The sequence below is a fragment of the Condylura cristata genome, unplaced genomic scaffold (genome assembly GCF_000260355.1).
Source record: "Condylura cristata isolate star-nosed mole 26May11 unplaced genomic scaffold, ConCri1.0 scaffold00012, whole genome shotgun sequence".
Taxonomy (NCBI): domain Eukaryota; kingdom Metazoa; phylum Chordata; class Mammalia; order Eulipotyphla; family Talpidae; genus Condylura; species Condylura cristata.
This window is the reverse complement of record NW_004567113.1, coordinates 32,770,158-32,793,205: the sequence shown is the minus strand read 5'-3', so window position 1 is coordinate 32,793,205 and position 23,048 is coordinate 32,770,158. Positions and strand designations below refer to the sequence as shown.

The 23,048-nt window shown below is 38.1% G+C and overlaps 1 protein-coding gene across 2 annotated transcripts in view; it reads left to right on the top strand.

The window, feature by feature from the left end:
• Positions 1–4,473: 4,473 nt before the first annotated feature.
• SLAIN2 (SLAIN motif family, member 2) overlaps positions 4,474–23,048 on the top strand; it is a 46,174-nt gene continuing 27,599 nt past the window's right edge. Inside the window, exons 1-2 of one of the 2 annotated variants that reach the window (XM_012724251.1) lie at positions 4,474–5,276; positions 21,522–21,670. In XM_012724251.1, coding sequence (XP_012579705.1) covers positions 4,888–5,276; positions 21,522–21,670 — 538 coding nt within the window. In that variant the 5' untranslated portion in view covers positions 4,474–4,887. The remainder of the gene's footprint in view (positions 5,277–21,521; positions 21,671–23,048) is intronic. The other variant, XM_012724250.1, reaches the window with a different exon arrangement.

Below are 23,048 nucleotides of genomic sequence, written 5' to 3'. Positions count from 1 at the left end.
CGTCTTCTCTAAGTCAGTACTCAGAAAAATATATAAATTCTAGGTCAGATTACAATAATCTTATCAACATGAAGACCTGGATGATTCTCAATAGTGTGTTTCCATCTTCAAATGGTAACTCTTGGAAAACATTAGGAACATTCAGCAGTTCCTGCTCCATTTTTTCATTACCTTGTTGATATATTAAAGAAAGGCAGACATAACAGTACTATTTATAAATCTTAAGTTCCCACTTGCTATCTGACAAAGAAAGGGAGATATTGTTTCCTTTGGGACTGAGACAGCAGCCACCTAAGAGTTCAAGAATCTGGTCACTTCTTTTTTGATCCTGGGACCTCCACACCCCTTTATCAAGTACTTGCTGCTATCAGTGTGATTGACATCCCTCCTCTGACCACACTAACTCCTTAGGGAAGTAATACCTGTCATTATGTCCATTGTGGAGGCTCCCAAACTCAAAGATGTGAACAATGCCGACTGAAAACATTCTAGAGCTCTTGGTCCCAATATTTCAACTCAGAATCTCTTATATGACCAGCCTATAAAGTTCCTAGGGTTCCTTCTTAAAATTGCATATGTCAACAGGGAGGGATATCTGCAGGAAGGATGCTGCTGAGTAGGAGAGAAAGGACGCCCAGGAAATGACTAGCTAAGTGTGTGCCCTTGAGGATAGAATGGATGCATTCAATAGTAAAGATTTAATCAAAGAATTTGACTGCTTTATTTAAACAAAAGCAAATCTTTCTTTAATGCCCAGCTATTTCTAAACTACTTTCAGGTGTATGTTCATGCATACACACATATTTTGATTTTTGTATGAACTACCAAATACCTTCAAGCCATTGAGTAATCGTTTTTTACTCTAAATACTTTTAGTGGTTTGTAATATTTTCCACTTTGTCAGGAGTTTCACCAGGAGCTAACATGCAAGTAGGAACAAGTTATGGAACGTGCCACACCTGCCTAACAAAAAAAAAAAAAAAAAAAAAAGTGGCTCCTTAATGCAGGAATAAAGCTGGCTATCTAAGAGACAGCATCTGAAAAGCTTGTTGGGATCAGTGTGATGCATAACACAGAAACTTCCAGCTCTACTCCTCATGTCTGCATAAGAGTTACTTTTAGAGTGACTTTTAAAAACACACTCTTAATACTGTTAAGTCTCTGGTTAAGACAGTATTGTGGTTACCCCGAAAAAGAATATTCCTCGAAAGGTTTGGGACAGAATGGGAGTATTCTTGTCTCATTCGTCTCGGTGACGATTCTCTTTTCTTAGCTATTTTAAGAATGGTTAACACTCAGGAAATGAAGATGACCTAGTTTTGAGGATGATATAGAACATGTCACTCCTTTAGAAAAGGAAAATATAATTTGAAAAGTAACCATTGAACATTACTAGCAATGTCCACATTAATGCTTTGAGACACAACAAGCACTTCTAAAAATCTCCTTGTATATGTGCTACAGAAGTATATGTGCTACAGAAGTGAGCACTGAAACTCTCTTTAGAAGGACTGAAACATTCAACGTTTTGACACACCCTCCATATGGTCGGCACTATCTAGGCTCTAGGCATATATTGCACAGCTGTGAACCCGGTTCTCTTACAATGCACATTCTACTGTGGAAATATAAGCAAGAAACTAAGGAAGACATATAATGTCTAAGAAAAAATAAACCAGGCTAAGAGAATGGTGACTCATAGGGATGCTAATTTATGAGGATCATGAAGTTAGTAGGTATTATGTGAATTGAATCCTGAGTGGAGAAAATCAGACATGTGACAATATGGTGGAAGAATATTCTAGCTAGTGGGAACAGCAAGTAGAAACATGTTTGGCATATTTGAAGAACATCAGGAAGGCCAGTGTGGTTGGTAGAGGGATGGAATGTTGGGTCATAACCCAGGCATCCCCTGGGTGTAATCTGAAAATGGCCCTATTGAGCAGAGGTGGGGAGAGATGGAAGAAAGAAGCTATTACCAGAGACATTTTATAGGGGTGGAGTGAGGAATGGCATCAAAAACAGGGTGGGAAAGGTACATGGGAATATGGTGATGACACACAGGTGAATTGGTGGTGGGAAGTCCATGGGGATTACAATCAAGATGGAAAAAGGCACAAAATGAAGAATGATGTAAAAATAAGTTAAAACAAAATACTTAAAGAAAAAAGAAATAAAAAATAATAAATGAACAGGAAATTTACAAGGCCTTGTTTTGGGCTGCCACAAGAGGAAGAGCTCCCTAGATTTTAAGCAACAAAGTAAAAGTCCATGAAGAGAGTGCCACAGTAATCTGGACTCAAAATAATGGCAGCTTGAGCAAACCAGGGTTGTAGCAGTGGAGTAACTAGAAAGTACTCAGCCCTATTTTGAAAGAAGAGCTAGTATATCTGCCTCAGGACCAGAGGTAAAGGACAGATTGGTGGTTGTGGGGTAACCAGGCGAAGAGCCAGCAGGGAAACTGACAAGTCCCCAAGCCCCAAGCCCAATAGAATCTTCAAGCTCTTTCTCTGACCTCTGTCTTTGGGGTCTCTCACAGCTTGTGTTCTTACCTTTTATAGTCATGCTGCTTGTCCTGAGAGTTGTCATTGTAACCCTGGCTTCTAAACCCAGATGTGTGTACATATGCGTGCCTACACTCATACTCCAAGAGTTCACAATCAGGTACACATGCCCTGTGTCCACACTCCCAAACAACATATGCATTAACACGATCAGGGCCGCAGATGTAAAAGTGCCTTATTAATTCATTTACCCTACAGTTGTACAGCTAGAACCTGCCAGCAAGTATTTTGATTCATTGCTTCATATTACACAAATTGCTCCTTGCCTCAAGGAATGTTAGCATTTAACTTTATATCATATGAGTTTTTCTTTTCAAGAAATATATTTGCAGTGTTCTTATGGCAGAGCATGCGTGGTAGGAGTCTGTTTCAGAAACCATTAATGCAGGTGAAAAGTGCCTTATATGAAACATGATGTTTATTAGTCACGATGCTTAATCCTCTGCCAAGTAGTTCAGACATATCAAAGATAGCAATAATACTTAATCTTCATTTCTATCAATAACACATACTATGTCACAATTATTTTGTTAACAAAAAATAAAACATCCTTTGAGTAAGTGTGCATAGCTAGGAAAATTATTCATAGTCAGCAAACTTTGAAAATACCCAATACTTTTTTCTTTTTCTTTGTTTCTTGACCTGGCAGTATTGGCATTCTACTTAATTTTCACCAAACAAGATATTGAGTGGACAGACACTGCATTAGGCATTGCACTAGACAACAAAAATAAATGATCCCTTTTTGTCAGGTAGACAGATAAAAACAATCAAAACTTCTTAGAAAAAGCAGGCGCATTTTTAAAAAGTGCAAATACCTGTTGAAAATTTTGATCGGGTAATATCGTTAGTAGAAACAGCACAACTAGATCTTTGTGGAATTTTTAGGAAAAGGCTTTCTCGGTAGTTTTTAGAAAAGGTATCAGCTTTGGCAGGTGGGGTATGCTCGGCAAGGAAAACACTACACAAGGGTGGAAGCCAGAAAGCCACGTAAGTCAGAGCTCTGCAGACCACACCCAAGCATGATAGGATTGGGTCATTATTACTCAGGGTGGAGGAGGCAATTAGAGGAAAACTGCAAACACTTGCTGAGTAGTTCACAATTGATATCTGAAGAGCAATGAATATGATTAAAGCAAAGCAATTGAGTGGTTAGTTTGTTTGCTGCTGCAGTACACATTATAAACAGGTGCCACAGAAGGCAGAGTTTTACATACATACATCTCTCAGCGTTCATCAGCATATGCCAACAAGTTCATTTAGTGCTTTTAATACATAACTAAATAAAATCAAGACACACTATGAGAAAATTTTGCAAAGAAAATGATCCCGTAGATTATCCAATTAACGGACAAAGACAATGAGGAGGGAGCGGTTTCCCATCTCGTCTCCCCTCCCCGCTTCCACGCTATTGAGCAGTAAACTTTACATCGGGGAAAACTGTTTTAATCGGAAAGATAATGCCTTAAATTACTTAGCACAGAGTCCAGCTTGTAGTAAGCACTCAACAATTTATGATTATTATTTTGATCTTGGACCGCTCTTGCCATTTGGAGTTCTGTCGCCGTTTTCGGAGAACGAATGGGTCGCAGATGGTCTGTGAGGTTCCTGCCAACCCCCTATTCCAAATAGGCATTAAGTATTTGCTGAACAAACGAAGTGGGCTGGTTCTCTACCAGTCCCGGCCGAGCAACCACCGAAGAACCAGCTGGGAGCGAGGATAAGATCACCCCGCCCGTCCCACACGTTGGTGTTTGGGGGTGGAGAACATACTACACGCCCCTCATCCAAGACCAATAGGCAGGGCCGTGCGACAATTCTGTGTTCTCGATCCTAAGCCCCACCCGCCGCCAAGTCCACATTCCTCTCCCACCCGCCCGCGGCCGAATCGTTCTTCCGCGCTGGCAGGGCAGCGCCCACCCCCGCCGACGCCCGGACACGCCCCTTCCGGCCCAAGCTCCGCCCCCGCCCCACCGCGAGCCGGCCTCTCGGTCCACTGTGCTGGCCCGCAGCTGCGTCTACCGCCGCCGCTCTGAGGTCACCGACAGGGCCGGGCTGTGGGGGGGCGGAGGGACGGAGGGAAGATGGCGGCCGAGGCCGGATATTGGCGCCGCCTCCCCCAATCCTGGAGCCGGCGCAGATGAGGCGGCTCGGTTGGGGCCAGCGGCGCTTTGGAACCGGAGCTGGGGGGACCCTGGCGGTGGGGCCTGGCCCTGCTGTATGCCGGCGCCTCGGTTAGAGTGAGCAGCGGCAGAGGCGACGCCTCTTTCCCTGTCGCTGTGAGTCCGAGCCGGTGGCTGGCGGCAGAGGCGGCAGGGCCGGGATGGAGGACGTTAACTCCAATGTGAACGCGGACCAGGAGGTGCGGAAGCTGCAGGAACTGGTGAAGAAGCTGGAGAAGCAGAACGAGCAGCTGAGGAGCCGGTCGGGGGCCGTGCAGGGCGCCGGCCCCCTCGGGCCCGGCAGCCCCGTTCGGGCCGGCACGTCCACTCCCTCCTCAGGCGCGGCGTCCCCTCGGGGCTTCCCCCTGGGCCTCGGCGCCAAGTCCGGCAGCGCGGCCGGGTCCGGCCCGAGGCGGACGAGTAACGAGGAGTTGCGGGACTGCACCTCCTTGCTGGCAGCGGGCGAGGGCGGCTTGCTGGACGAGGTGGAGCCGCTGCGGCCCGAGGAACTGGAGCGCCTGTCAGGCTGGGAAGAGGAGGAGGAGAGCTGGTGAGCGCGGGGCGCCGGCGGGGACTGGGCGGGGACGGGCCCGGGGGCGGAGAGCGTCTTCGGAGGGTCCCGCTGGTAGAGCACCCCGCTTTGTGTAGCCGGATCTGTGCCCCGACGAGGACTCGTGGCTTTCTGGCTTTGGCTACGGAAAGGTCAGCGGGAGTTGGGAATTCTAGGCGCGCCAGAGAACGGGCTTGGTAGCTAGCCCTCTTCTGGTTTGTGGACCCTATTGGGTTTGGACCCCATTGGGGTCTGTGGGTTGGCACGGCCTGGGAAGGGCTGCTCGTCGTGGGAGGAATCGGAGGCAGAAAACTGCTTTGTAGGGAGAGCTCCTGCTTTGTGTGACATGCTGGCTCTCGGGTGGTGGGCATGTTGGGGTTCGGGGACGGATCGGCTTGATGATGCACCATCGGTTGCTGGGAGCAGACTAGAGCTGTCTAAGATCTGTGCGGACCGAGTGTGAGATGTGTACATTTCCGACGGCTTTGGGAAGACCGTGTGAATCAGCACTCCTTGTAGGAATAGGGTAAAAGCTCGCTTTGTGTGAGAGGGCAGAGGATTGGTGCTGCTTTGTGTAAAGAGTCAGGGTGGAACGAGAGCCCTGGTTGTTATTTTTAAACAAGAATGGGTTCTGGCGTCTTTCGGAGCTGTGAAGTGACAGTTATCACACCCATCTTTCATTCCCATGTCATCTTCGGGGCGGAGAGAAAGAGCCCTGTTTAAAAATCCAGTCCAAAGCTGTATTGTCATGAGCCACTTGATGAAATTGTGACCCACCATAATATCATTTCCTTAAATAGAAAGGGCACGGGAGGCGTTTGCCTCATATTTTATTTCAAGTGGCATAAAGCTGTCCATGGGAAATTCTTACTCTTAATTTGTCCTTTTAATGTCTTGATTTGGGGCTAATATATCCTCTAATCTGTTGAAATTGAAACTTCTAAAATAGAGAAATCGAAATCCTTCCTGGACTATAGTATTACCACAGGGCTACAAGTTTACAGTGTGCTGAGGTAGTTAGGAGCTTTGCCTGGATTCGGGCCTCCCTCTCCCACTTACTAGCAACATGACCTTGGGCAAGACTTAAACAAGATGTGGTTATGAGCTTGAGCCTCACTTTTTTTGTTTATTGTATGGAGAACATCATAGTTCTTACTTCTGTTGAGTTGTGAAGATTAAGTGAAAATATCCATGTGCTTCTTTAGCACTGGAACTGACAAAGTAAGTACTCCAAAAGTCGCTACTATCACTCTGAACTCTAGTCATTTAAATCAAAAAGTATTTAATGAACTATTACAAGATCTTGTGGGACATTCTAAAGGTTGTTAAATGTTGATTTCTCTTCATTAAGGCAGTTACAGTCTTATTAGTGGCTAAGTTTTTTGCAATTCAACCAGCTAGGACATACAGTAAAATGTCAAAATGAGTGATAGGACTAACAGTACTGAGGGCCCTTAGAAATTGAGATGAAAACAGTAGGTCCAACTTGGTGAGGGCAAACTTTTAGGAGGAGAGGTGGCTGTGGAATCTGAGGGTGAGGGAATTTAATTCTGTAACTACAGTTAGTGCAGGAAGAGATATTTGTAAACTTCCAATTAGGAAAATTTGAATAATCAAGATGTTTTTACATATGTAATGTCTTTATTTTATTGCTAAGTGATAAGTGATAACAAATATTGGAACTGACTATGCACCAGCTTTTCATATTAGTGTGAAATCACGTCCTCCCAAAGGAATCTTGAGTATGTGCACACTTTAAATGAACCCAGAATCACTTAAATATCACAATGTACCTCTTCCAAGTGATGCTGATGATGCTCATAATAATGAAGATTAGCTGCACTCATCAGCCCATTTTAGATTATGTATTATTGGGATACATTGACTGCACTTGGAGAAGCTGATTCAGGCTTTGCTGCTTGGTTTCTGTGTGTAGGGTTTGCTAAGGGAGGAGACAGTCTTAAGTACTTATATTTTCTGACCAGATAGTTCTTGCTTACAGCTTTTATACTGACTTTGTATCTTGATATTTTAGATGTCCTCAAGGACTTGTGTGAATTGAACATTTGATAAGAAATATTTAAAGTGCTTTGGAATAAGTGTTTATAAGCTGGAAAGAATGAGTATTAGTGGCAGTGGGAAGATAGTCAAGAATTTATTCTTAGTAAGCTAAAAATCTCTGTGACTTGTACCCGTTGTAGTTTTTCCATCTACAAGATTTTCCCTGCTTCTCCCCTTCCCACCCCACCACCATACACACAAACACAGAATGCTAGCCCTGAGGAGTCAGTAAGATTATGTGAAAAATAATGGTGAATCTACAGTAAGTGAATACAGAAAAAAAATTTTTTTTTAATAATTGTGGAATAAAGGAGTTCAACAAAAAGTTATTTTTAATACTGGACTTTTTTGATGTGCTGGTATGTATTGCCTATCAGTCACTCTTCAGTGGTATGGTTTCTTTCCTAAACTTCTTTGTATTCCCAAGATTCTCGTATCCAGAAAATATACTTAGAAAACAGTGCTCTAAAATATAGCAACTTTCAGCATTTGCCCCTTTTTGGACACAGCTTTATGATAAGAAATTATAGCCTAGTATACACATGTATATGAGTAATTGAAACAAGTTTCACCAGTATAGTTACTTTTTGTATGTGTAATTTGCTCTAATATTTTCTATTCTGATTCATTAGAAAATAATGCTAGTTACAACCCACTGTGCTGATTTTGTGACCCTTTCATTAATGTTGTAAACAGTTTAAAAAATACTGTTATAGAACAACTCAGAAAAGTCTATGGATGGGAATGAACATCATTGTGCATTGTAGTGTGCCACTATGCCTGGATGTTTATAAACATTTTGCATTTAATTGCATTTAAATTTAATCCATTTGTCAGGTAAGTATCCTTTTCTAAGTAAGGAAACTTAATCTCCAACCCATCAACTAACACTCAGTGAATGATGGAGTCAGAATTTGAATCCAAGTCTTCGTGACTTCAAAATCTATTCTGTCTCCACTATTTTGCTTTTTCCAAGTATAATCCCTTTTCCACATGAATGACCACCCTTAAAATATTTGGCTCTTTTGGAGGAGTCCTTCTGATTTCATGAACACAGTGAGTGTTCTTGTCTATTTAAATTAAAACAATACTAGTTTATTTAATGGTTCCTCAGGTCATATAATTCTCTGATCCCTCAACCATGGTCTTAATGAATTCTAGTTGTTCAGTATCATCAAACATGGTGCTCTAATCTCTACTCAACAATTTATGTATTTGGCCAGAGTGTGGTTGGTGCTAAGTGCTTTTATTTCATAGCAGTTTTAAACTTTGTTACTTATGCTTAGAATGAGCAAAAATGCCAAATACACTTCTTATCTTTAATACATAAGTTGTTAAACTAAGTCTACCTTTCTTGTTTGGTGTAATGAAAATCTAGCTTAATAAATACTAGGTTTTTAAATTTCATTTTATTAGTCTTAGGCATTTAAATTGTCCTTTCTCAATTTTTTTTTCTGTCATCTTCATATTTGGTAGGATGACCTCCTGGGTCTTCATTTGGTTGGTGACAAAACATTAAAGTGACAGAAAAAGTATGCAGCTCTACTAGATTCTCTCAGATTAACATTAGTCTATTAGTTGATATGCATATCAGTAGCTATTAGTTCCACTTACTATGTTAAGTTCACATGTCATTCTACCTATATTTTGCCAAATGGTTTGCTATAATTAGGTATACAGAGTTCACAGGGTTCTTACATGTAGTGAAGTAAACCTGTCAAAGTAGAAATTGTATTTTAGATTTTATGAAATCACTTCCTTCTCTGACTTCACAAATACTTTGTGTTTAACCCCATTTTGAATTTTGCAAGGAGTGAATTTGGAATTTGTCGACACCATTTTTCTCTTTGGTAACTATCACATTTACTCAGACTTTTCATCCTGCTGTGGTATATTTGATTGGCAGTAGGTCACTGATTTCTTTTCCATCATTTCTTTTCCATCATTTGCTAGAGTGAGACTTAAACCTACCTTCAGCTATATTCTGGCTTATTATCTGTTACCTTGGCCCATTTGAATGTCACTTCTTTTGAAAATTGTTTATTCTACCTGTCTATTTGAACATTCTATTGGCAAAAAAAAAAAAAAAGACATGCATTGTATGTCATCTAAGCAACATTGCCTGTTTTGCTCTTCAGTATTTGAAGCTATCCCTCTTTTGTATGAAGCCCTGAGTGACTTTTTCTTAAGTTTTTCTTCGGAGAGGTGTAATTCACACTATTATAAAATAAATAAAACTCACCCTTTTAAAGCATGCAATCCAGTGGTTTTTAGTATATTCAGAAAGTTATGCAACCATTTCCACTATCTAATTTCAGACCCTGTAATTCATTATTCTCAAGAGAAACTGCAACCCATTTATCAGTCACTTCCCATTTCCTCTCCACTATGCTTTCTGTATCTACAGAATTGTCTGTTCTGGTCATTTCTTATAAATTAAATCATATAATATATGGCTTTTTATATCTGACTTCTTTTACTTGGCATGTTTTCAGGGTTCATCCATGCATGTATCTGGACATCCCCCTTTTTTCTTTCCTTCATATGTGAATATAACCACATTTTGTTTATTCATCGATGATGGGCATTGGGTTGTTTACATCTTTTGGCTACTATGAAAAATGCTGCTATGAACATTTACAAGTTTTCATAAGGGCATGTTTTAATTTTTCTAGAGTAACATAGTGGGATTTACTAGGTCAAGTGGTAAATTCATGTTTAGCTTTTTAAGAAATTGCTCTAAACTTTTCCACAGTGCAGCTTTACCATTTAACATTCCCAAAAAAATATACAAAGGATCCAATTTCTCTACATCCTTGCCAATGCTAGTTACTGTTGGTCTTTTTTCTTTTTTTAAACCATCCTGTTGGTGTGTTCTACTGGTTCTAATTTGCATTTCCCTAATGACATATGATGTTAAGTATCTTTGCATGTGTTTTTTGGCTATTTGTATATCTAATCTGGAGCAGAGACAATTCAAATTTTTTACCTCTTTTCTAATTAGGTTATTTGTCTTCATACTGTTAACTAGTTAAGAGTTCATTATGTATTCTAACTACTGATTCCTAGGCCATAAATAATTAGCAAATATTTTCTTCCATTATGTGTGTTATCACTTTTTTTTTCCCTAAAGATTTATTTATTGGGGGGAGGGGTATGCACTGGTCTATGGTGATGGCACATGGGTGATTTGGTGATGGGAAACCCCAAGGGGATTGCAACTGAGATGGAAAAATGCTCAAAAATATGTAAAAATAAGCATATTATTCATTTTAAAAAAAGGAAAAAAATTAAACTATTTGGTTAAAAGATAAGAGATTCTTAGATTTTAAGTTTTATTCAATGACTAAATGAATTTATTCAATGAATTTACCTCATTAAAGGATTTCAAAAGAAAAAAAGATTTATTTACTCATACAGAACTGAGGCACTAGCCAGAGGTGCAGGGGCGGTTGAGAATATTCATCAGAGACAGAGTGGGGGACAGAACAGGCAGATCTACGAGATACACTGCTGAGGGGAACAGCTTTCTGGTTAGGAGAGCTCTGCCCCGCCATGTGGGGCCACCAGGGAGATCCTGTTAACACTTTCTTAAAGGAGTCCTCTAAAGTTCAGACTTTTTAATACTATGAAGTGCAATTTATCTGTTTTGCTTTTGTTACTTGTATCTTATCTAAGAAATCGCTACCTAATCCAAGGTCATGAAAATTTACTGCTGTCTTTCTTCCGAGAGTCTTAAAATTTCAACGCTTACATTATGCCTTTGATCCATTTGATTAGCCATCTTTTTATATACAGGTGACAGTTTTGTGCAGCTATAGCCACCATACATCTCCAGACTTTTTATCTCCCCAAATTGAAACTCCATGCCCATTAAGTAACTTCTGACTCCCTTCCCTCCAACCACTAATTACCACCACTACCACTCAACCCTTCAACCCCTCCTTTCCAGCTCCATATAACCACCATCGTACTTTGTATGAGTTTGACTACTTATAGATACACTAAAAGTAGAATGATAGAGTACTTTGTCCTTTTGTGACTACCTCATTTTACTTAACATAGGATCGCCATCATTGTAGCATTTAACATGGTTTCTTCCTTTTTGAAGACTGAGTAATGCTTCTTTGTATGTTTAGCAGGTCCTCCAGTAATAACTCATTCAACATCATTTTGTTATAGTGTTGATGAAATACTCCTGACTTATGTTGAATAAATAAAATTGTCCTTTTTTTCCTTTTTAAGTTGACTTTTCCAAGAACTTTGTCAACATTAAATGAGGTTTTAATCCATTTAATCTTCATTTTAATCCATTTATCCATCAATGGACACTTGTTTTGCTTTTACTTTACAGCTTTTGTGAATAGTATGGCTCTGAACATGGGCATATAACACCAGTTAAGTCTTTGTTTTCATTTCTTTTGGGCATATATCCAGAAGTAGATTGCTAAATCAAATGATAAAAATAGGCTTAATTTTATGGAGACACCACTATACTGTTTTCCATAATGGCAGCATTGTTTTACATTTCAACCAGCATTACTATACAGCATTTTTCTACACCCTTGCTAATTAACATTTGCTTCGATCCATTTTGGGTTTTAGTATGATATGGAGATCTAACTTCATTTTTTTGTGTTTGTGGATATCCTCTCATTTGTTTATTTTTGCTTTTGTTTTCCTTGTCATTGCAGTCAAGTCTCACAAAGGTGCATCGTGGTGCCAATGCTGTGGAAGCCTTTGCCTATATTTTCTTCTATGCATTTTATGGTTTCAGGTGTAACATCTAAGTCTTGATCCACTTTGAATAAATTTTTGTATGTGGTATCAGATAGTGGCTTATTTGTTTCATTCTTTTGCATGCGACTGTCCAATTTTCCCAGTATCATTTGTTGAGTAGATGTTCATTTCTCCATTTTATGCTCTTGGTTTCCAAGTCATCAATTAACTCTCCATTTGAGTCCAGGTTTATTACTGGGTTTCCAATTCTATTCCATAAACAGGTACATCTTCACTGAGGAAAGAAAGTCTGGTGTTCAAAGAAATGATACTTTATTAATGATTTTATAATAGATTATACTGTGTAGAATGAGGGCCTAGACTTCACTAGATGAAGTCAGTGGAAATGAAAATGAAGGAATATATTTTGGGGCACTGATGAAGCCCTAGAATGTGCTGATTGAGAAAACAGTCAATGTTAGCATAAAATTTTTCATCGATAGAAATAATGGTATCATTTTAGGCTTGTAAGGGGCTGTTAGATTTTAGGGGGAAGTTGACAGTAGACATAGTTCTGTGACAGACTTCCAAGATAAAGGTGAGGATTAGATTAGAAATCGTACTTGTCCGGGGTGCAGTGGGTTAAAACACAGCATCTGCAAAGCTGGCTACTTCAGTGCAAGTTTGATCCCACCCCTGAGATGAGGTGATCCACATGGTGCAGCAGATTTCTCCAGCATAGCCCACTGCTCCCCTCAGCAGTGTACTTGTCAATCTACTGTTCTGCTCCCACTCTGTCTCTGGTGAATCCTCTCACCATCCCCTCCCTCTGCACCTCTGGCCTGTACCCCAGTTCTGTATGCATAAATAAATCTTTAAAAAAAATAAGAAAATCATACATGTCCAAAGGTAGTTACTGGTTATGATAAAACAAAAGATTATGTTTCTGGTAAATAGAGAATAAAATAATAGGAACAGATAGCCAGTTGAACTTGTGTGGGAGCCGTAGAGGAACAACAAGTCACATGATAATCAAAATTGTTTAAAGAAATAGATTTCAGTTCTTAGAGTGGTTATATTTTCAGATTTTCATGTCATCACTTTCAGGTTTGGTAATTAAACTTTATTAAGTAACACAGAAAACATGGAGAAAAGGAAGATATGTAAGATTGAAAAATGTTAAATTTAACCCTCGTAGACACACTGGGATAATTTGAGTACTGTCAGAAGAAATCCTGATTAGTTGTTAGGGATATTTTGAAAGGAATAAATAATGTGGAATGATATTAAATAAGGAAAATTTAGTTTTGCTCATTTTACAGCTCTAGTAACCAAATGATAACAATCAAGAGTAATTGTTATGGTTACAAATTTTTCAAGAAAAAGTATAATGCTTTATTAATCTTTAGTTCATTCATTCTGTAATACCAAGTTCATTTCCTACAATGTGGCAGGCATTTTGTGGAGGTTAAGGGTGGGGATAAGAGAGAGATGAAATAGTCTTACTCCTACCTTTTGAGATGCTTGAGTCTTACATGAGAGCCTGTTAATATAATTATATACAAATTGTATAAACATACACCTACAGACTCATTAACAGTGGAGGACTAGATAGGGTTTTCTTCCAAAACAATGCCAGTTCTAAAAGTACTATCCTTCCTTCCCTCTAAATGTAGTCTGTGCTTTCTAGCGATCTCAGTATACAGTAATACTTAATAAATCCTCACTTATGTACTCTTATTTTCTTTCTATACAAAAGTAGTAGAGAATGTCTGGATGGGCTGTCTTAATGGTGTTTAGTTCTGTAAGCAGAATACAGTGTGCCCATTCTATCTTATTTACAACCATTGACATGTTAAAATATTGCCATATTTTTTTGTGGCACATCATTACCTGATAATATTCAGGCTAAACTGCTGTTGAGAATAAATACATATCTTTCTCTATCTAAACAAACATATTTTGATTTCCTCCTTATTTTCATAAAATGGATACATTATTTTAATTTTATAACAATTTAAGAAACTAATTTTAGAACCTGTAGAAATAGTGCAGATAGGGCCTCCGTGATGGTGCAGCAGATTGGAGTACTGTACTGTGAAGCTAAGCCAAGCCATGGCCACTTAAGTGTGAGTTCGATCCCCAGCCCAGGAGGTGATCCACATGGCACAGCAGACCTCTCAAATCTGCCAGCTGCTCCCCTCAGCAGTGTACTTTGCAGTCAACCTGTACTGCTCCCCATTCTGTCTCTGGCGAATCCTCTCACCGCCCCTGCATCTCTGATCTGTACCCCATTCCATTTCTGTACACATAAATAAATAAAAATATTTTTTAAAAAAAAGAAATAGTGCAGATAGAGAACTGAGAACAATTGTTTGATATTTATTTTGTTAGTAAACCTTCATTACAAGTGTTTTATGGATTCAGGCCTTCTTTTCTCAGATATTTTTGCAGAAACTTATCAACAATAAGAAAAAAGAATTCTTAAGACCTGACTTTAGTTAACAAGCTATTAAAAGTCACTGTAGTATGCATTATTATATGGTATGTGAAGGTTGTAACATTTGCTAAAAGTTATTTTTAGACATAAGTACTATTACTTCTGCAAGTAAGGTCCTATTTAAGGCATTTCACAAATAAGTTTAACCATTAGCAAATAAGGTATTCTAACAAAATCTGAATTACATACTGTGCATCTCATGTATATGTAGCATATATGAGTATCTATATCCATGTTTTCCTTTGAATAAAACCAATTATGCTGTTCATAGTAGTTGTTACCTATGTATGCCATTGTGGATGAATATGTATGTATATATTTGCAGCTATTCCCAATTTGCAAGGTCTGTGTATAGTTTGACAATTCCAGACATCTCTTTTCTACAGAAAAAAAAAAAGCAGCTCATTTCCTAATTCCTACAGTTAGGCTAGTCTAACTGTAGATGTTGTTTTCCAGTAATAAGTACATGGTTATGCCTCAACATTCGAAGTTTGTCTTTTTAAAGAAGTAATTTCCAACCCAGGCGTGTGACATCCTGGGGGATATCAGGCATTTTGTTTTTCTTGCAGTTAAAAATCCATGTCATAACAGAATGAGAACCCAGGAGTATGATAAAATGAAAATGGAAAATAGATTGTCCTTGTCTAAAAGCTTGGGATGCACTACTTTAAAACTTTTCTCCAGTCTGCTCCTTTTGGTCTGTCCTGTTTTTCTGGTCCTCATATTGTGTTATGCTGACATACTTGCTGCTTATCTGTGTATTCTACTCTGCAGCTGGAGTAGACTTCACTTCAGTATTTGTAAGCTGTTCTGTTCCAAGAATTTATTAATGATTTACTTTGCTAAAATTGCTATTATCATTGGTGACAGTCCTCTAAAAACCAGGGAATGCTTAGTTTCTTTATATATAGTATTTTGCGACTAAGTCAGAGGGACAAATATATAAATGGCATTAATGGTTGATTTAAAAAATTCAAAAAACTCATCAACTAAATGTTCTTCGATTAAGTTGTGTTATTTTTTGTAATAGTACATGTATACAATTGTATATTTTATGATTGGTTAGGTTTAGGAGAAGCCAGAAAGGAAAACAGAAAACTGTTAAAATGGTTACTATATTGAAGTGCATTACTCAAGCATTATCTGCATTCTTTTTTAACAATGACATTAGGCAGTGAAGTATAATAGTTGAGAGCACAGGTTCTGGGCCATTCCTGGTTATGCCTTTGGCCCAAGTTATTTACCCTACTTTGTCTCAATAACCTCATCTGTAAAACTAGTGCTGTAATAGATCTTGTAGTTTGTTGTGAATATTCAAAGAATTAGTATATTTAAATTACTGAAACTATGCCTGCATGTCATGAACACTTGATAAAATAGAAATATTTGTAATTGTCACATTTACTAAAAGTGTGTTAAATTATTATAAATAGCAAATGACTTCATAATTTAGAATTCTTACTAAATTATCAATATATTTCTTTGTGGATAGAACCACAGATACAATTAACAAAAATTAAAAAAACAAAGTTATAAAAATAGAAACACAATTATAATCTCTAAATGTCACTTTCTATTTCCTTTATCTTTTTTTAATGTGTTTCAGAATTTACGGTCATTTTGTTTGTTTATTTACATTCAAATGTTTGTCCACCTCTCAATATTTGTTCATGTCAGTCACTGTGCCAGGGATTATACATTGAATTTTGTAGAGACAGTTTTTTTTGGTCTTGAATTGACTCAGTAAATAGATTGAGAGGGATGATTTTAAGATATTTAAAACCTAATCATTTTCTTTGGTGTGTAAAAAGTTTGCAAACGAATCTGAAGAAATGTATTTCAATAGTTTTAATACGAGTTATTTTTACCTTAATAAATAAAGTTGTCTTTGTTGTCCTTAGCTTGTTAGCTACTTCCAGCTGGCTGCAGTGTGAAAAGTGATTACTTATGGCTACCATGAATTCAGCAAAGTAACTCCAATCTCCATTTCTATCTCTATCTTTTCATAATATAGTTGCCATGTGTGTATGCATGGAAAAGTCAGAAGATACATACTCTAAACTATATAACAACTTTGGTAGCAAAAGGGAGGCTGTTATACTGACAATTTTATATTTCTTGTCACTGGAAATGTTACATTTACAAATACAATAAGGTTTATTATGTTACTGAAAATTGTTACAATTAAAAAGTAATATTCTTGTGTGTGTGCTTTTTTAAGGGTGATTTATTGAAATAAGCACTGAGAATAGCAAAGGATGAGAAGGGAGGGGCCATCTGCTGGTAGTTGTTTTTGTTTTGTTTTGTTTATTGGGTGGGCCAGGAGGCCTAAAGACGGAGAGCCCGCCAAGTCTCCCAGGCCTCGCTTGCCTCCACTTGTTTTCATTACCATTTTACAGATGAGTATGTGTGACAAATGGTCCAAAATATGAGTATAGTTGCCAGTCAAATGGTAGTCATGTTTTTCATTGTTTCTACTCATTCTTTCATTATTTCAACAGTATGCATAATGGTGTTTAATTCTTTTGTAATGTCAAATCCTGAAAGAACAGTTTATTTCTAAAGGATTTTAATAGCTTTATTGATATCTAATTTACATATTCATAAAATTAAACATTTAAAGTGTTCTGTGGTTTTAATATATTGATTTTCTTTAGTATAATTACAGAATTATACTTCCATACCATAATCTAGTTTTAGAGTATTTTCAGTATCCCCAAAAGATACACTGTACTCATTAACAGCCACTTCCCATTCTTCTTTTTACCCCCACTCCATCGCTAGGCCACTGCTGACTGATTTTCTGTCTTAGATTTTCCCTATTTAAATGTGTCATATTAATAATATTATGAAATACGCAGTCTTTTGTGACTGACTTCTCTGTGTGTGGGTGTGTGTTCCTCCATTCCTACCTTCCCCCCCCCCATTCATATCTGGCTGCCTTTATTTAACATAATGTTTTTTAGTTTATTTATAGTACAACCTTTTTTTTTTAAAATTTGTTTTTTTATGAATACAGGTGAGTTTACTTAGTGCTCCATTTGGTGAAGTGACCATGTGTCTAGTGGTCCAGCCACCAGCTCTCATTAATTAGAATGATTTGCTGATTTTCCTATATTTCGTTCGTTCTTTCTTTTTTTTAAAGATTTATTTATTTGTGCATACAAAACTGGGGTACAGGCCAGAGGTGCAGAAACAGTGAGAGAATTCACCAGAGACAGATCGGGAAGCAGAACAGACAGATCTACAAAGTACACTACTGAGGGGAACAGCAAGCTGGTCAGGAGAGGTCTGCCACGCCATGTGGATCACCTCAAGGGCTGGGGATTGAACTTGCACTGAAGCAGCTGCGGCCAACTTGCGGTGCTGTGTCCCAATCAGTTGCGCCACCAGGGAGGGTCTTTTTTACTACAACTTTTTTTTAACACTTCTAACATATTTTAAAAGTCACTTTTCAATTTATAAATACCAATTCACAGCATTCCGACATGACAAAAATGAATATAAATGTGAAGTCTCTTGTAATTAAAATGAGAGTTAAGGGTAGAATCTCCTTGTTAATAATAGGACATACTAAATGACTGTAGAGATAACCTTGCTTCACTATTGCACATAGTGGGACATGTAGTATAAGCTATGAAGAATGCTTTACTTTAAGAAGTATCATTATAGCTGAGATTCTCCAGTAGAAAATAGGAATGAGCTGACTGAAGTCAGGCTTGGGAGGATGAGATAAGCAAGAAGTAGATTTGAGCTTGTTTTAGGCAAGTAGAACAGCATACACAAATTATCTAGAAGAAAAAGGGCTTTCCAGGAATAGAAATTAGTACCATATGGCTGCTATTTAGATTTGGGTGGTGATGAAGGGTGAGAAAAAAGCTTTAAAAAAAAAATGCTGCAACAGTTAGGTCATTGCTCATGTCTCAAGGGCTGTGGGGACTTTTTTTTAATCAATATAAGGACAAAAGGAAATGAGCACATAATTTTTTTTTTAATTTATTTATTTGTACATAGAGAACTGGGGTACAGGCCAGAGGCTTAGGGGCAGTGAGAGGCTTCACCAGAGACAGAGTGGGGAGCAGAACAGGCAGATGGACGAAGTACACTGCTGAGGGGAGCAGCGGGCGGGTTAGGAGAGGTCTGCCACGCCATGTGGTCTCCTCCGGGGCAGGTGGGAATCGAACTTATGCAGAAGTGGCTTTAGCTTCTTAGTGCTGTGCTTTAACCCGCTGCGCCACCAGGGAGGGCCCGAGCACATAATTTTTAGCAAAGCAATATTCATAAAATAAGATTTATATTTTAGGAATCAGTTTAGCTGCAGTATGTAAAATGAATTGGAAGGGAATAAGAATAGAGATTTTCAAATTAAAAATTTTTTCATTTCAAAAGTGTTGATCGTTGATTTTTTTAATAACCTTTAGAATCAGTTTGACAATCAACTTGTACAAAAATGTGTGGTAAGATTTTTTTTGTTTATTATATTGATTCTGCAGATCAACTTAGAAGAATTGATATTCTTGACAATTTAGAGTCTAGGTTTTTTTTTTTTTAAAGATTTATGTATGCATACAGAACTGGGGTACAGGCCAGAGGTGCGGGGTGGGGGCAGTGTAACTATGAGAGGATCTACCAGAGACAGAGTGGGGCGCAGAACAGGCAGATTCACTGAAATACAATGCTGAGGAGGCTAGCAAGTGGTTCAGAAGAGGTCTGCTATGGGGGTCACTTCCCCAGCTGGGCATCCAACTGGTACTGCAGTGACTGCAGTAACTTCACAGTGCTGTGCCATCAGGGAGAGCCCTTGAGTGTTTAGATCTGTGAACATGGTACATCTGTACATTTATGTAGGTCTTATATAATTTCAGAATTTATCTCAGAAATGTTTTATTATTTTACACTTCATTTGAATTTCATTAAATTTATCCCTAGATATTTTATTCTTTTTGTTGCTTTTGTGAATGTGGAATTGTATTGGGTGTCAAAAGTCAGACTCAACTTTTTCAGTTTTTCACATGGACCTTTTTGGCTTCACTGGAAATAGATAATGAATATTTTTTTAGCAAATAAAAGCTTGACAAATCTCAACCTATTATAAATAAATTAGCCATAAATAAGCTATTGGGTGCTCTCTTGATTAAGCCATATATTTGCTGAATAAATTCAGAAGTACTAGATTAAAAAGTGTTTTTAGTAGGTAGGGTAGTTATTTTACACAAGTCTGAGTGTTTGTAGAAATGTGTGTGGTCATTGCATATAAATTTAAGAGAATTTTCTTTAAAACTCAGGGACTGTGAAACACCTTGGTCTTTCTAACGTCATGTCATGTTTGCAGGTAGATTTATTTATTTTTTTAATAAAAGTCACAATATTTCATCTTTATTTTTGCCAGAATCAGTTATTACTATGATGACTTAAAATGAATCTTACTAAGGTTATTTTTGTTGTTCTTTATCTTCTACAAGAGGGTCAACTTCTGAAAAAGCTGAAAATATGTTTAGAAAGTATGTTTAGTCCCCAGGTAGGAACCCAGGGTGATGGCATTATATATACTGCATTTGTTACTCCTTGTTCTAGTTCCAGGGAAATAAGACAGTGACATCAGTGACATTTTGTGTAGTTTCTGTACCTTGTATGTGCTCATCTCAAAAATTTTGTTCTGTTCTTCTCTCTTAATTTGATAGCCACTGTGGTTAGAATTCAAGTAACTTCACATTTTTCATATGGCATCACTAAAATAAATTGTCAATTCTCATAATCTCAACTAATTTGAGGCAGAATTATGAAGTAGGAAATGTTTGTGTACCCTTCTTTTTGCTCACCTTTTCCTTTGTGTATTCCTTCCCTAGGAGTTTATAAAACTATCCCTTCTTTCCTGAGACTTAAGTAATATTATTCATATTAAGTTATTTATTCTGTTATTAAGGATTTAAAGTGTTTATTTTCGGGCCTCCCTGGTAATGCAAGGAGCTAAAGCACAGCACTATGAAACTGTTGGCAGTCACTGTAGCACAAGTTCTGTCCCAGGCCAGGGAGCTGACCCATATGGCACAGCAGACCTCTCCTGTCTTGCTGGCTACACCCTCAGCAGGGTATTTCAGTCATTGTGCCTATTCTGTTCCCTACTCTATCTCTGGTGACTCCTCTCACCCCCTGCACTTCTGGCCTGTACCCTAGATCTTGTATGCATAAATAAATAAATCTTTAAAAGAAAAAAAGTTTATTTTCTCTGATATATCATTTGAAAGAAGGGCTGTTGAATGGGTACTGCTTAATTAAAAGGCATGAATTATTAATGGTAAGTTTTTCTGTGTTTCATTATAGGAAAGGGAATAGGGTTGAGAAATAGTGAAATTATTTTCTCATTTGCCTCCTATAAAAGATTTAGTAATATAGTTATATTAGAGTTGGTCAAATATTGAAAACAGACAAATTATTGTAAATTATTGTGTTTCTTCAGATTTTATAGTGGGAATGAAAGAAAAAATGAGGTAGATTTTAGGATAAGGCAGTTAGCCTCATTTGGGCTTAGACTGGTTGTTATAATGTCATTTTCTTCCTGTGTACAAAGTAAATGTGAGTGACTTTAGACTTACTCCTTCACTTCTCTCTTTCCCTTCCAGAGGGTCCCTCCTTGTGACTTTGTTCTTTTTGTTTTTTTTTAAAGATTTATTAATTATGCATACAGAACTGGGGTACAGGTCAGAAGTGCAGGGGCAGTGAGAGGATTCACCAGAGGCAAAATAAGTAGACCGACCAAGTACACTGCTGGGGGGAGCAGTGGGTGGGTCAGGAGAGTTCTGCCATGCCATGTGGGTCGCCTTCCTGGCCAGGATCCAACTCATGCTGAAGTGGCTGTGTGAGTTTCACAGTGCTGTGCTTTATTTAACCCATTGTGCCCCACATGGAGGGCCCATAACTTTGTTCTTAATAATGTATGTCTCTCCCCTCCCTCTTTTTTCTTCTAGGTTATATTCATCACCAAAGAAAAAACTTACACCAATGCAGAAATTGGTTAGTCCATTAGTTTGGTGCAGGCAAGTTTTGGATTACCCAAGTCCTGATGTTGAATGTGCTAAAAAGTCTCTTATCCACAAACTTGATCAAACTATGTCAGGTATGTCTATTACTTATAAATCTATCTCTTTCCATTCTTATATTTAAAAGCAGATAAATGTTGAGAAAAGTATATTTAGGAAGGCATGTTTGCTTTCAAGTATTTTTCAGATCACATTGTACATACCATCATGAGTTTTTACCAGTTGCACATACTGTATTACTAATAGCTTACCCCACCCTCAATTTCCTCATTTTTAATTAACCTCATCTTAAAGAGTAATGTCCATAAAATAGTGGATTCTATAATGGTTTTAATCACCTAATATATTTAACTATTTAAAACTGTTTTTAAGATTGTGTCTGATCTTTTCTAAAATCACCTCACTTGGACCTCTGTGGTGGCACAGGGGTGAAAGTCTCAGTGCTGTCAAGCTCTTGCCAGCAGCTATGGCCTAAATTCCACCCCAGGCCAGGGAGCTAACCCACATGGCACAGCAGACCTCTCCTGTCTTGTCTGCTGTTCCCCTCACCAGTGTATTTCAGTAGATCACCCATTTGTGCTCCCCTATCTGTCTTAGGTGAATCCTGTCAGTCACACACACACACACACACACACACACACACACACACAAGACCTCTGGCCTAAGACCCTAATTTTGCACTGTTTCTGTAATTTTATATTCATAGTATATCTATTCTTTCCAACAGATATAATCTCTCTAAGTTAGAAAACTAGGGAAGGAAGGAAGGTTTTTCTTTTAAATAAGAGAATTCTTGCCTGCTTTAATTTTAACCAGGACTAAACAGTCAATATTGCTTTGTCTAGAAAAAAAAAAAACAACTTTGCAATGACTTTTTAAAAATTAATATTTTAAAGGTTTATTTTAGAAATACATGTTTATTACAATAAAAGAGAAAATAGAAATGCCCTCTAATATTCAATTTCTTATTGAAGGGCATTCTGGGTTGAGATATTTGAAATAAGCTTTCCAACAAGATAGCAGTGAATGAATTCAATGACTAATTGTAGCAATACTCTTCTATGATATTTTTGTTGGTTAGTGTGGACAGTGTTTTATTTGGGTAACATAATTTAAGATAAAGGAAACATTTGTTTTAAAGATTTATTTATTTATTTATTCATACAGAGCTGGGGTACAGGCCAGAGATGCGGAGGGTGAAAGGATTCAACGGGGACAGAGTGGAGAGCAGAACAGGCAGATCAACGAAGTACACTGCTGAGGGGAGCAGGGGGCGGGTCAGGAGAGGTCTGCCTCACCATGTGGTCTCCTCCAGGGTAGGTGGGGATCGAACTCATGAGGAAATGGCTTAATCTTCTTAGTGCAGTGCTTTAACTCACTGCGCCACCAGGGAGGACCTAAAGGAAACATTTTGTTAGGATTATTAACATGATATATTCCCCTACTACTATAAGA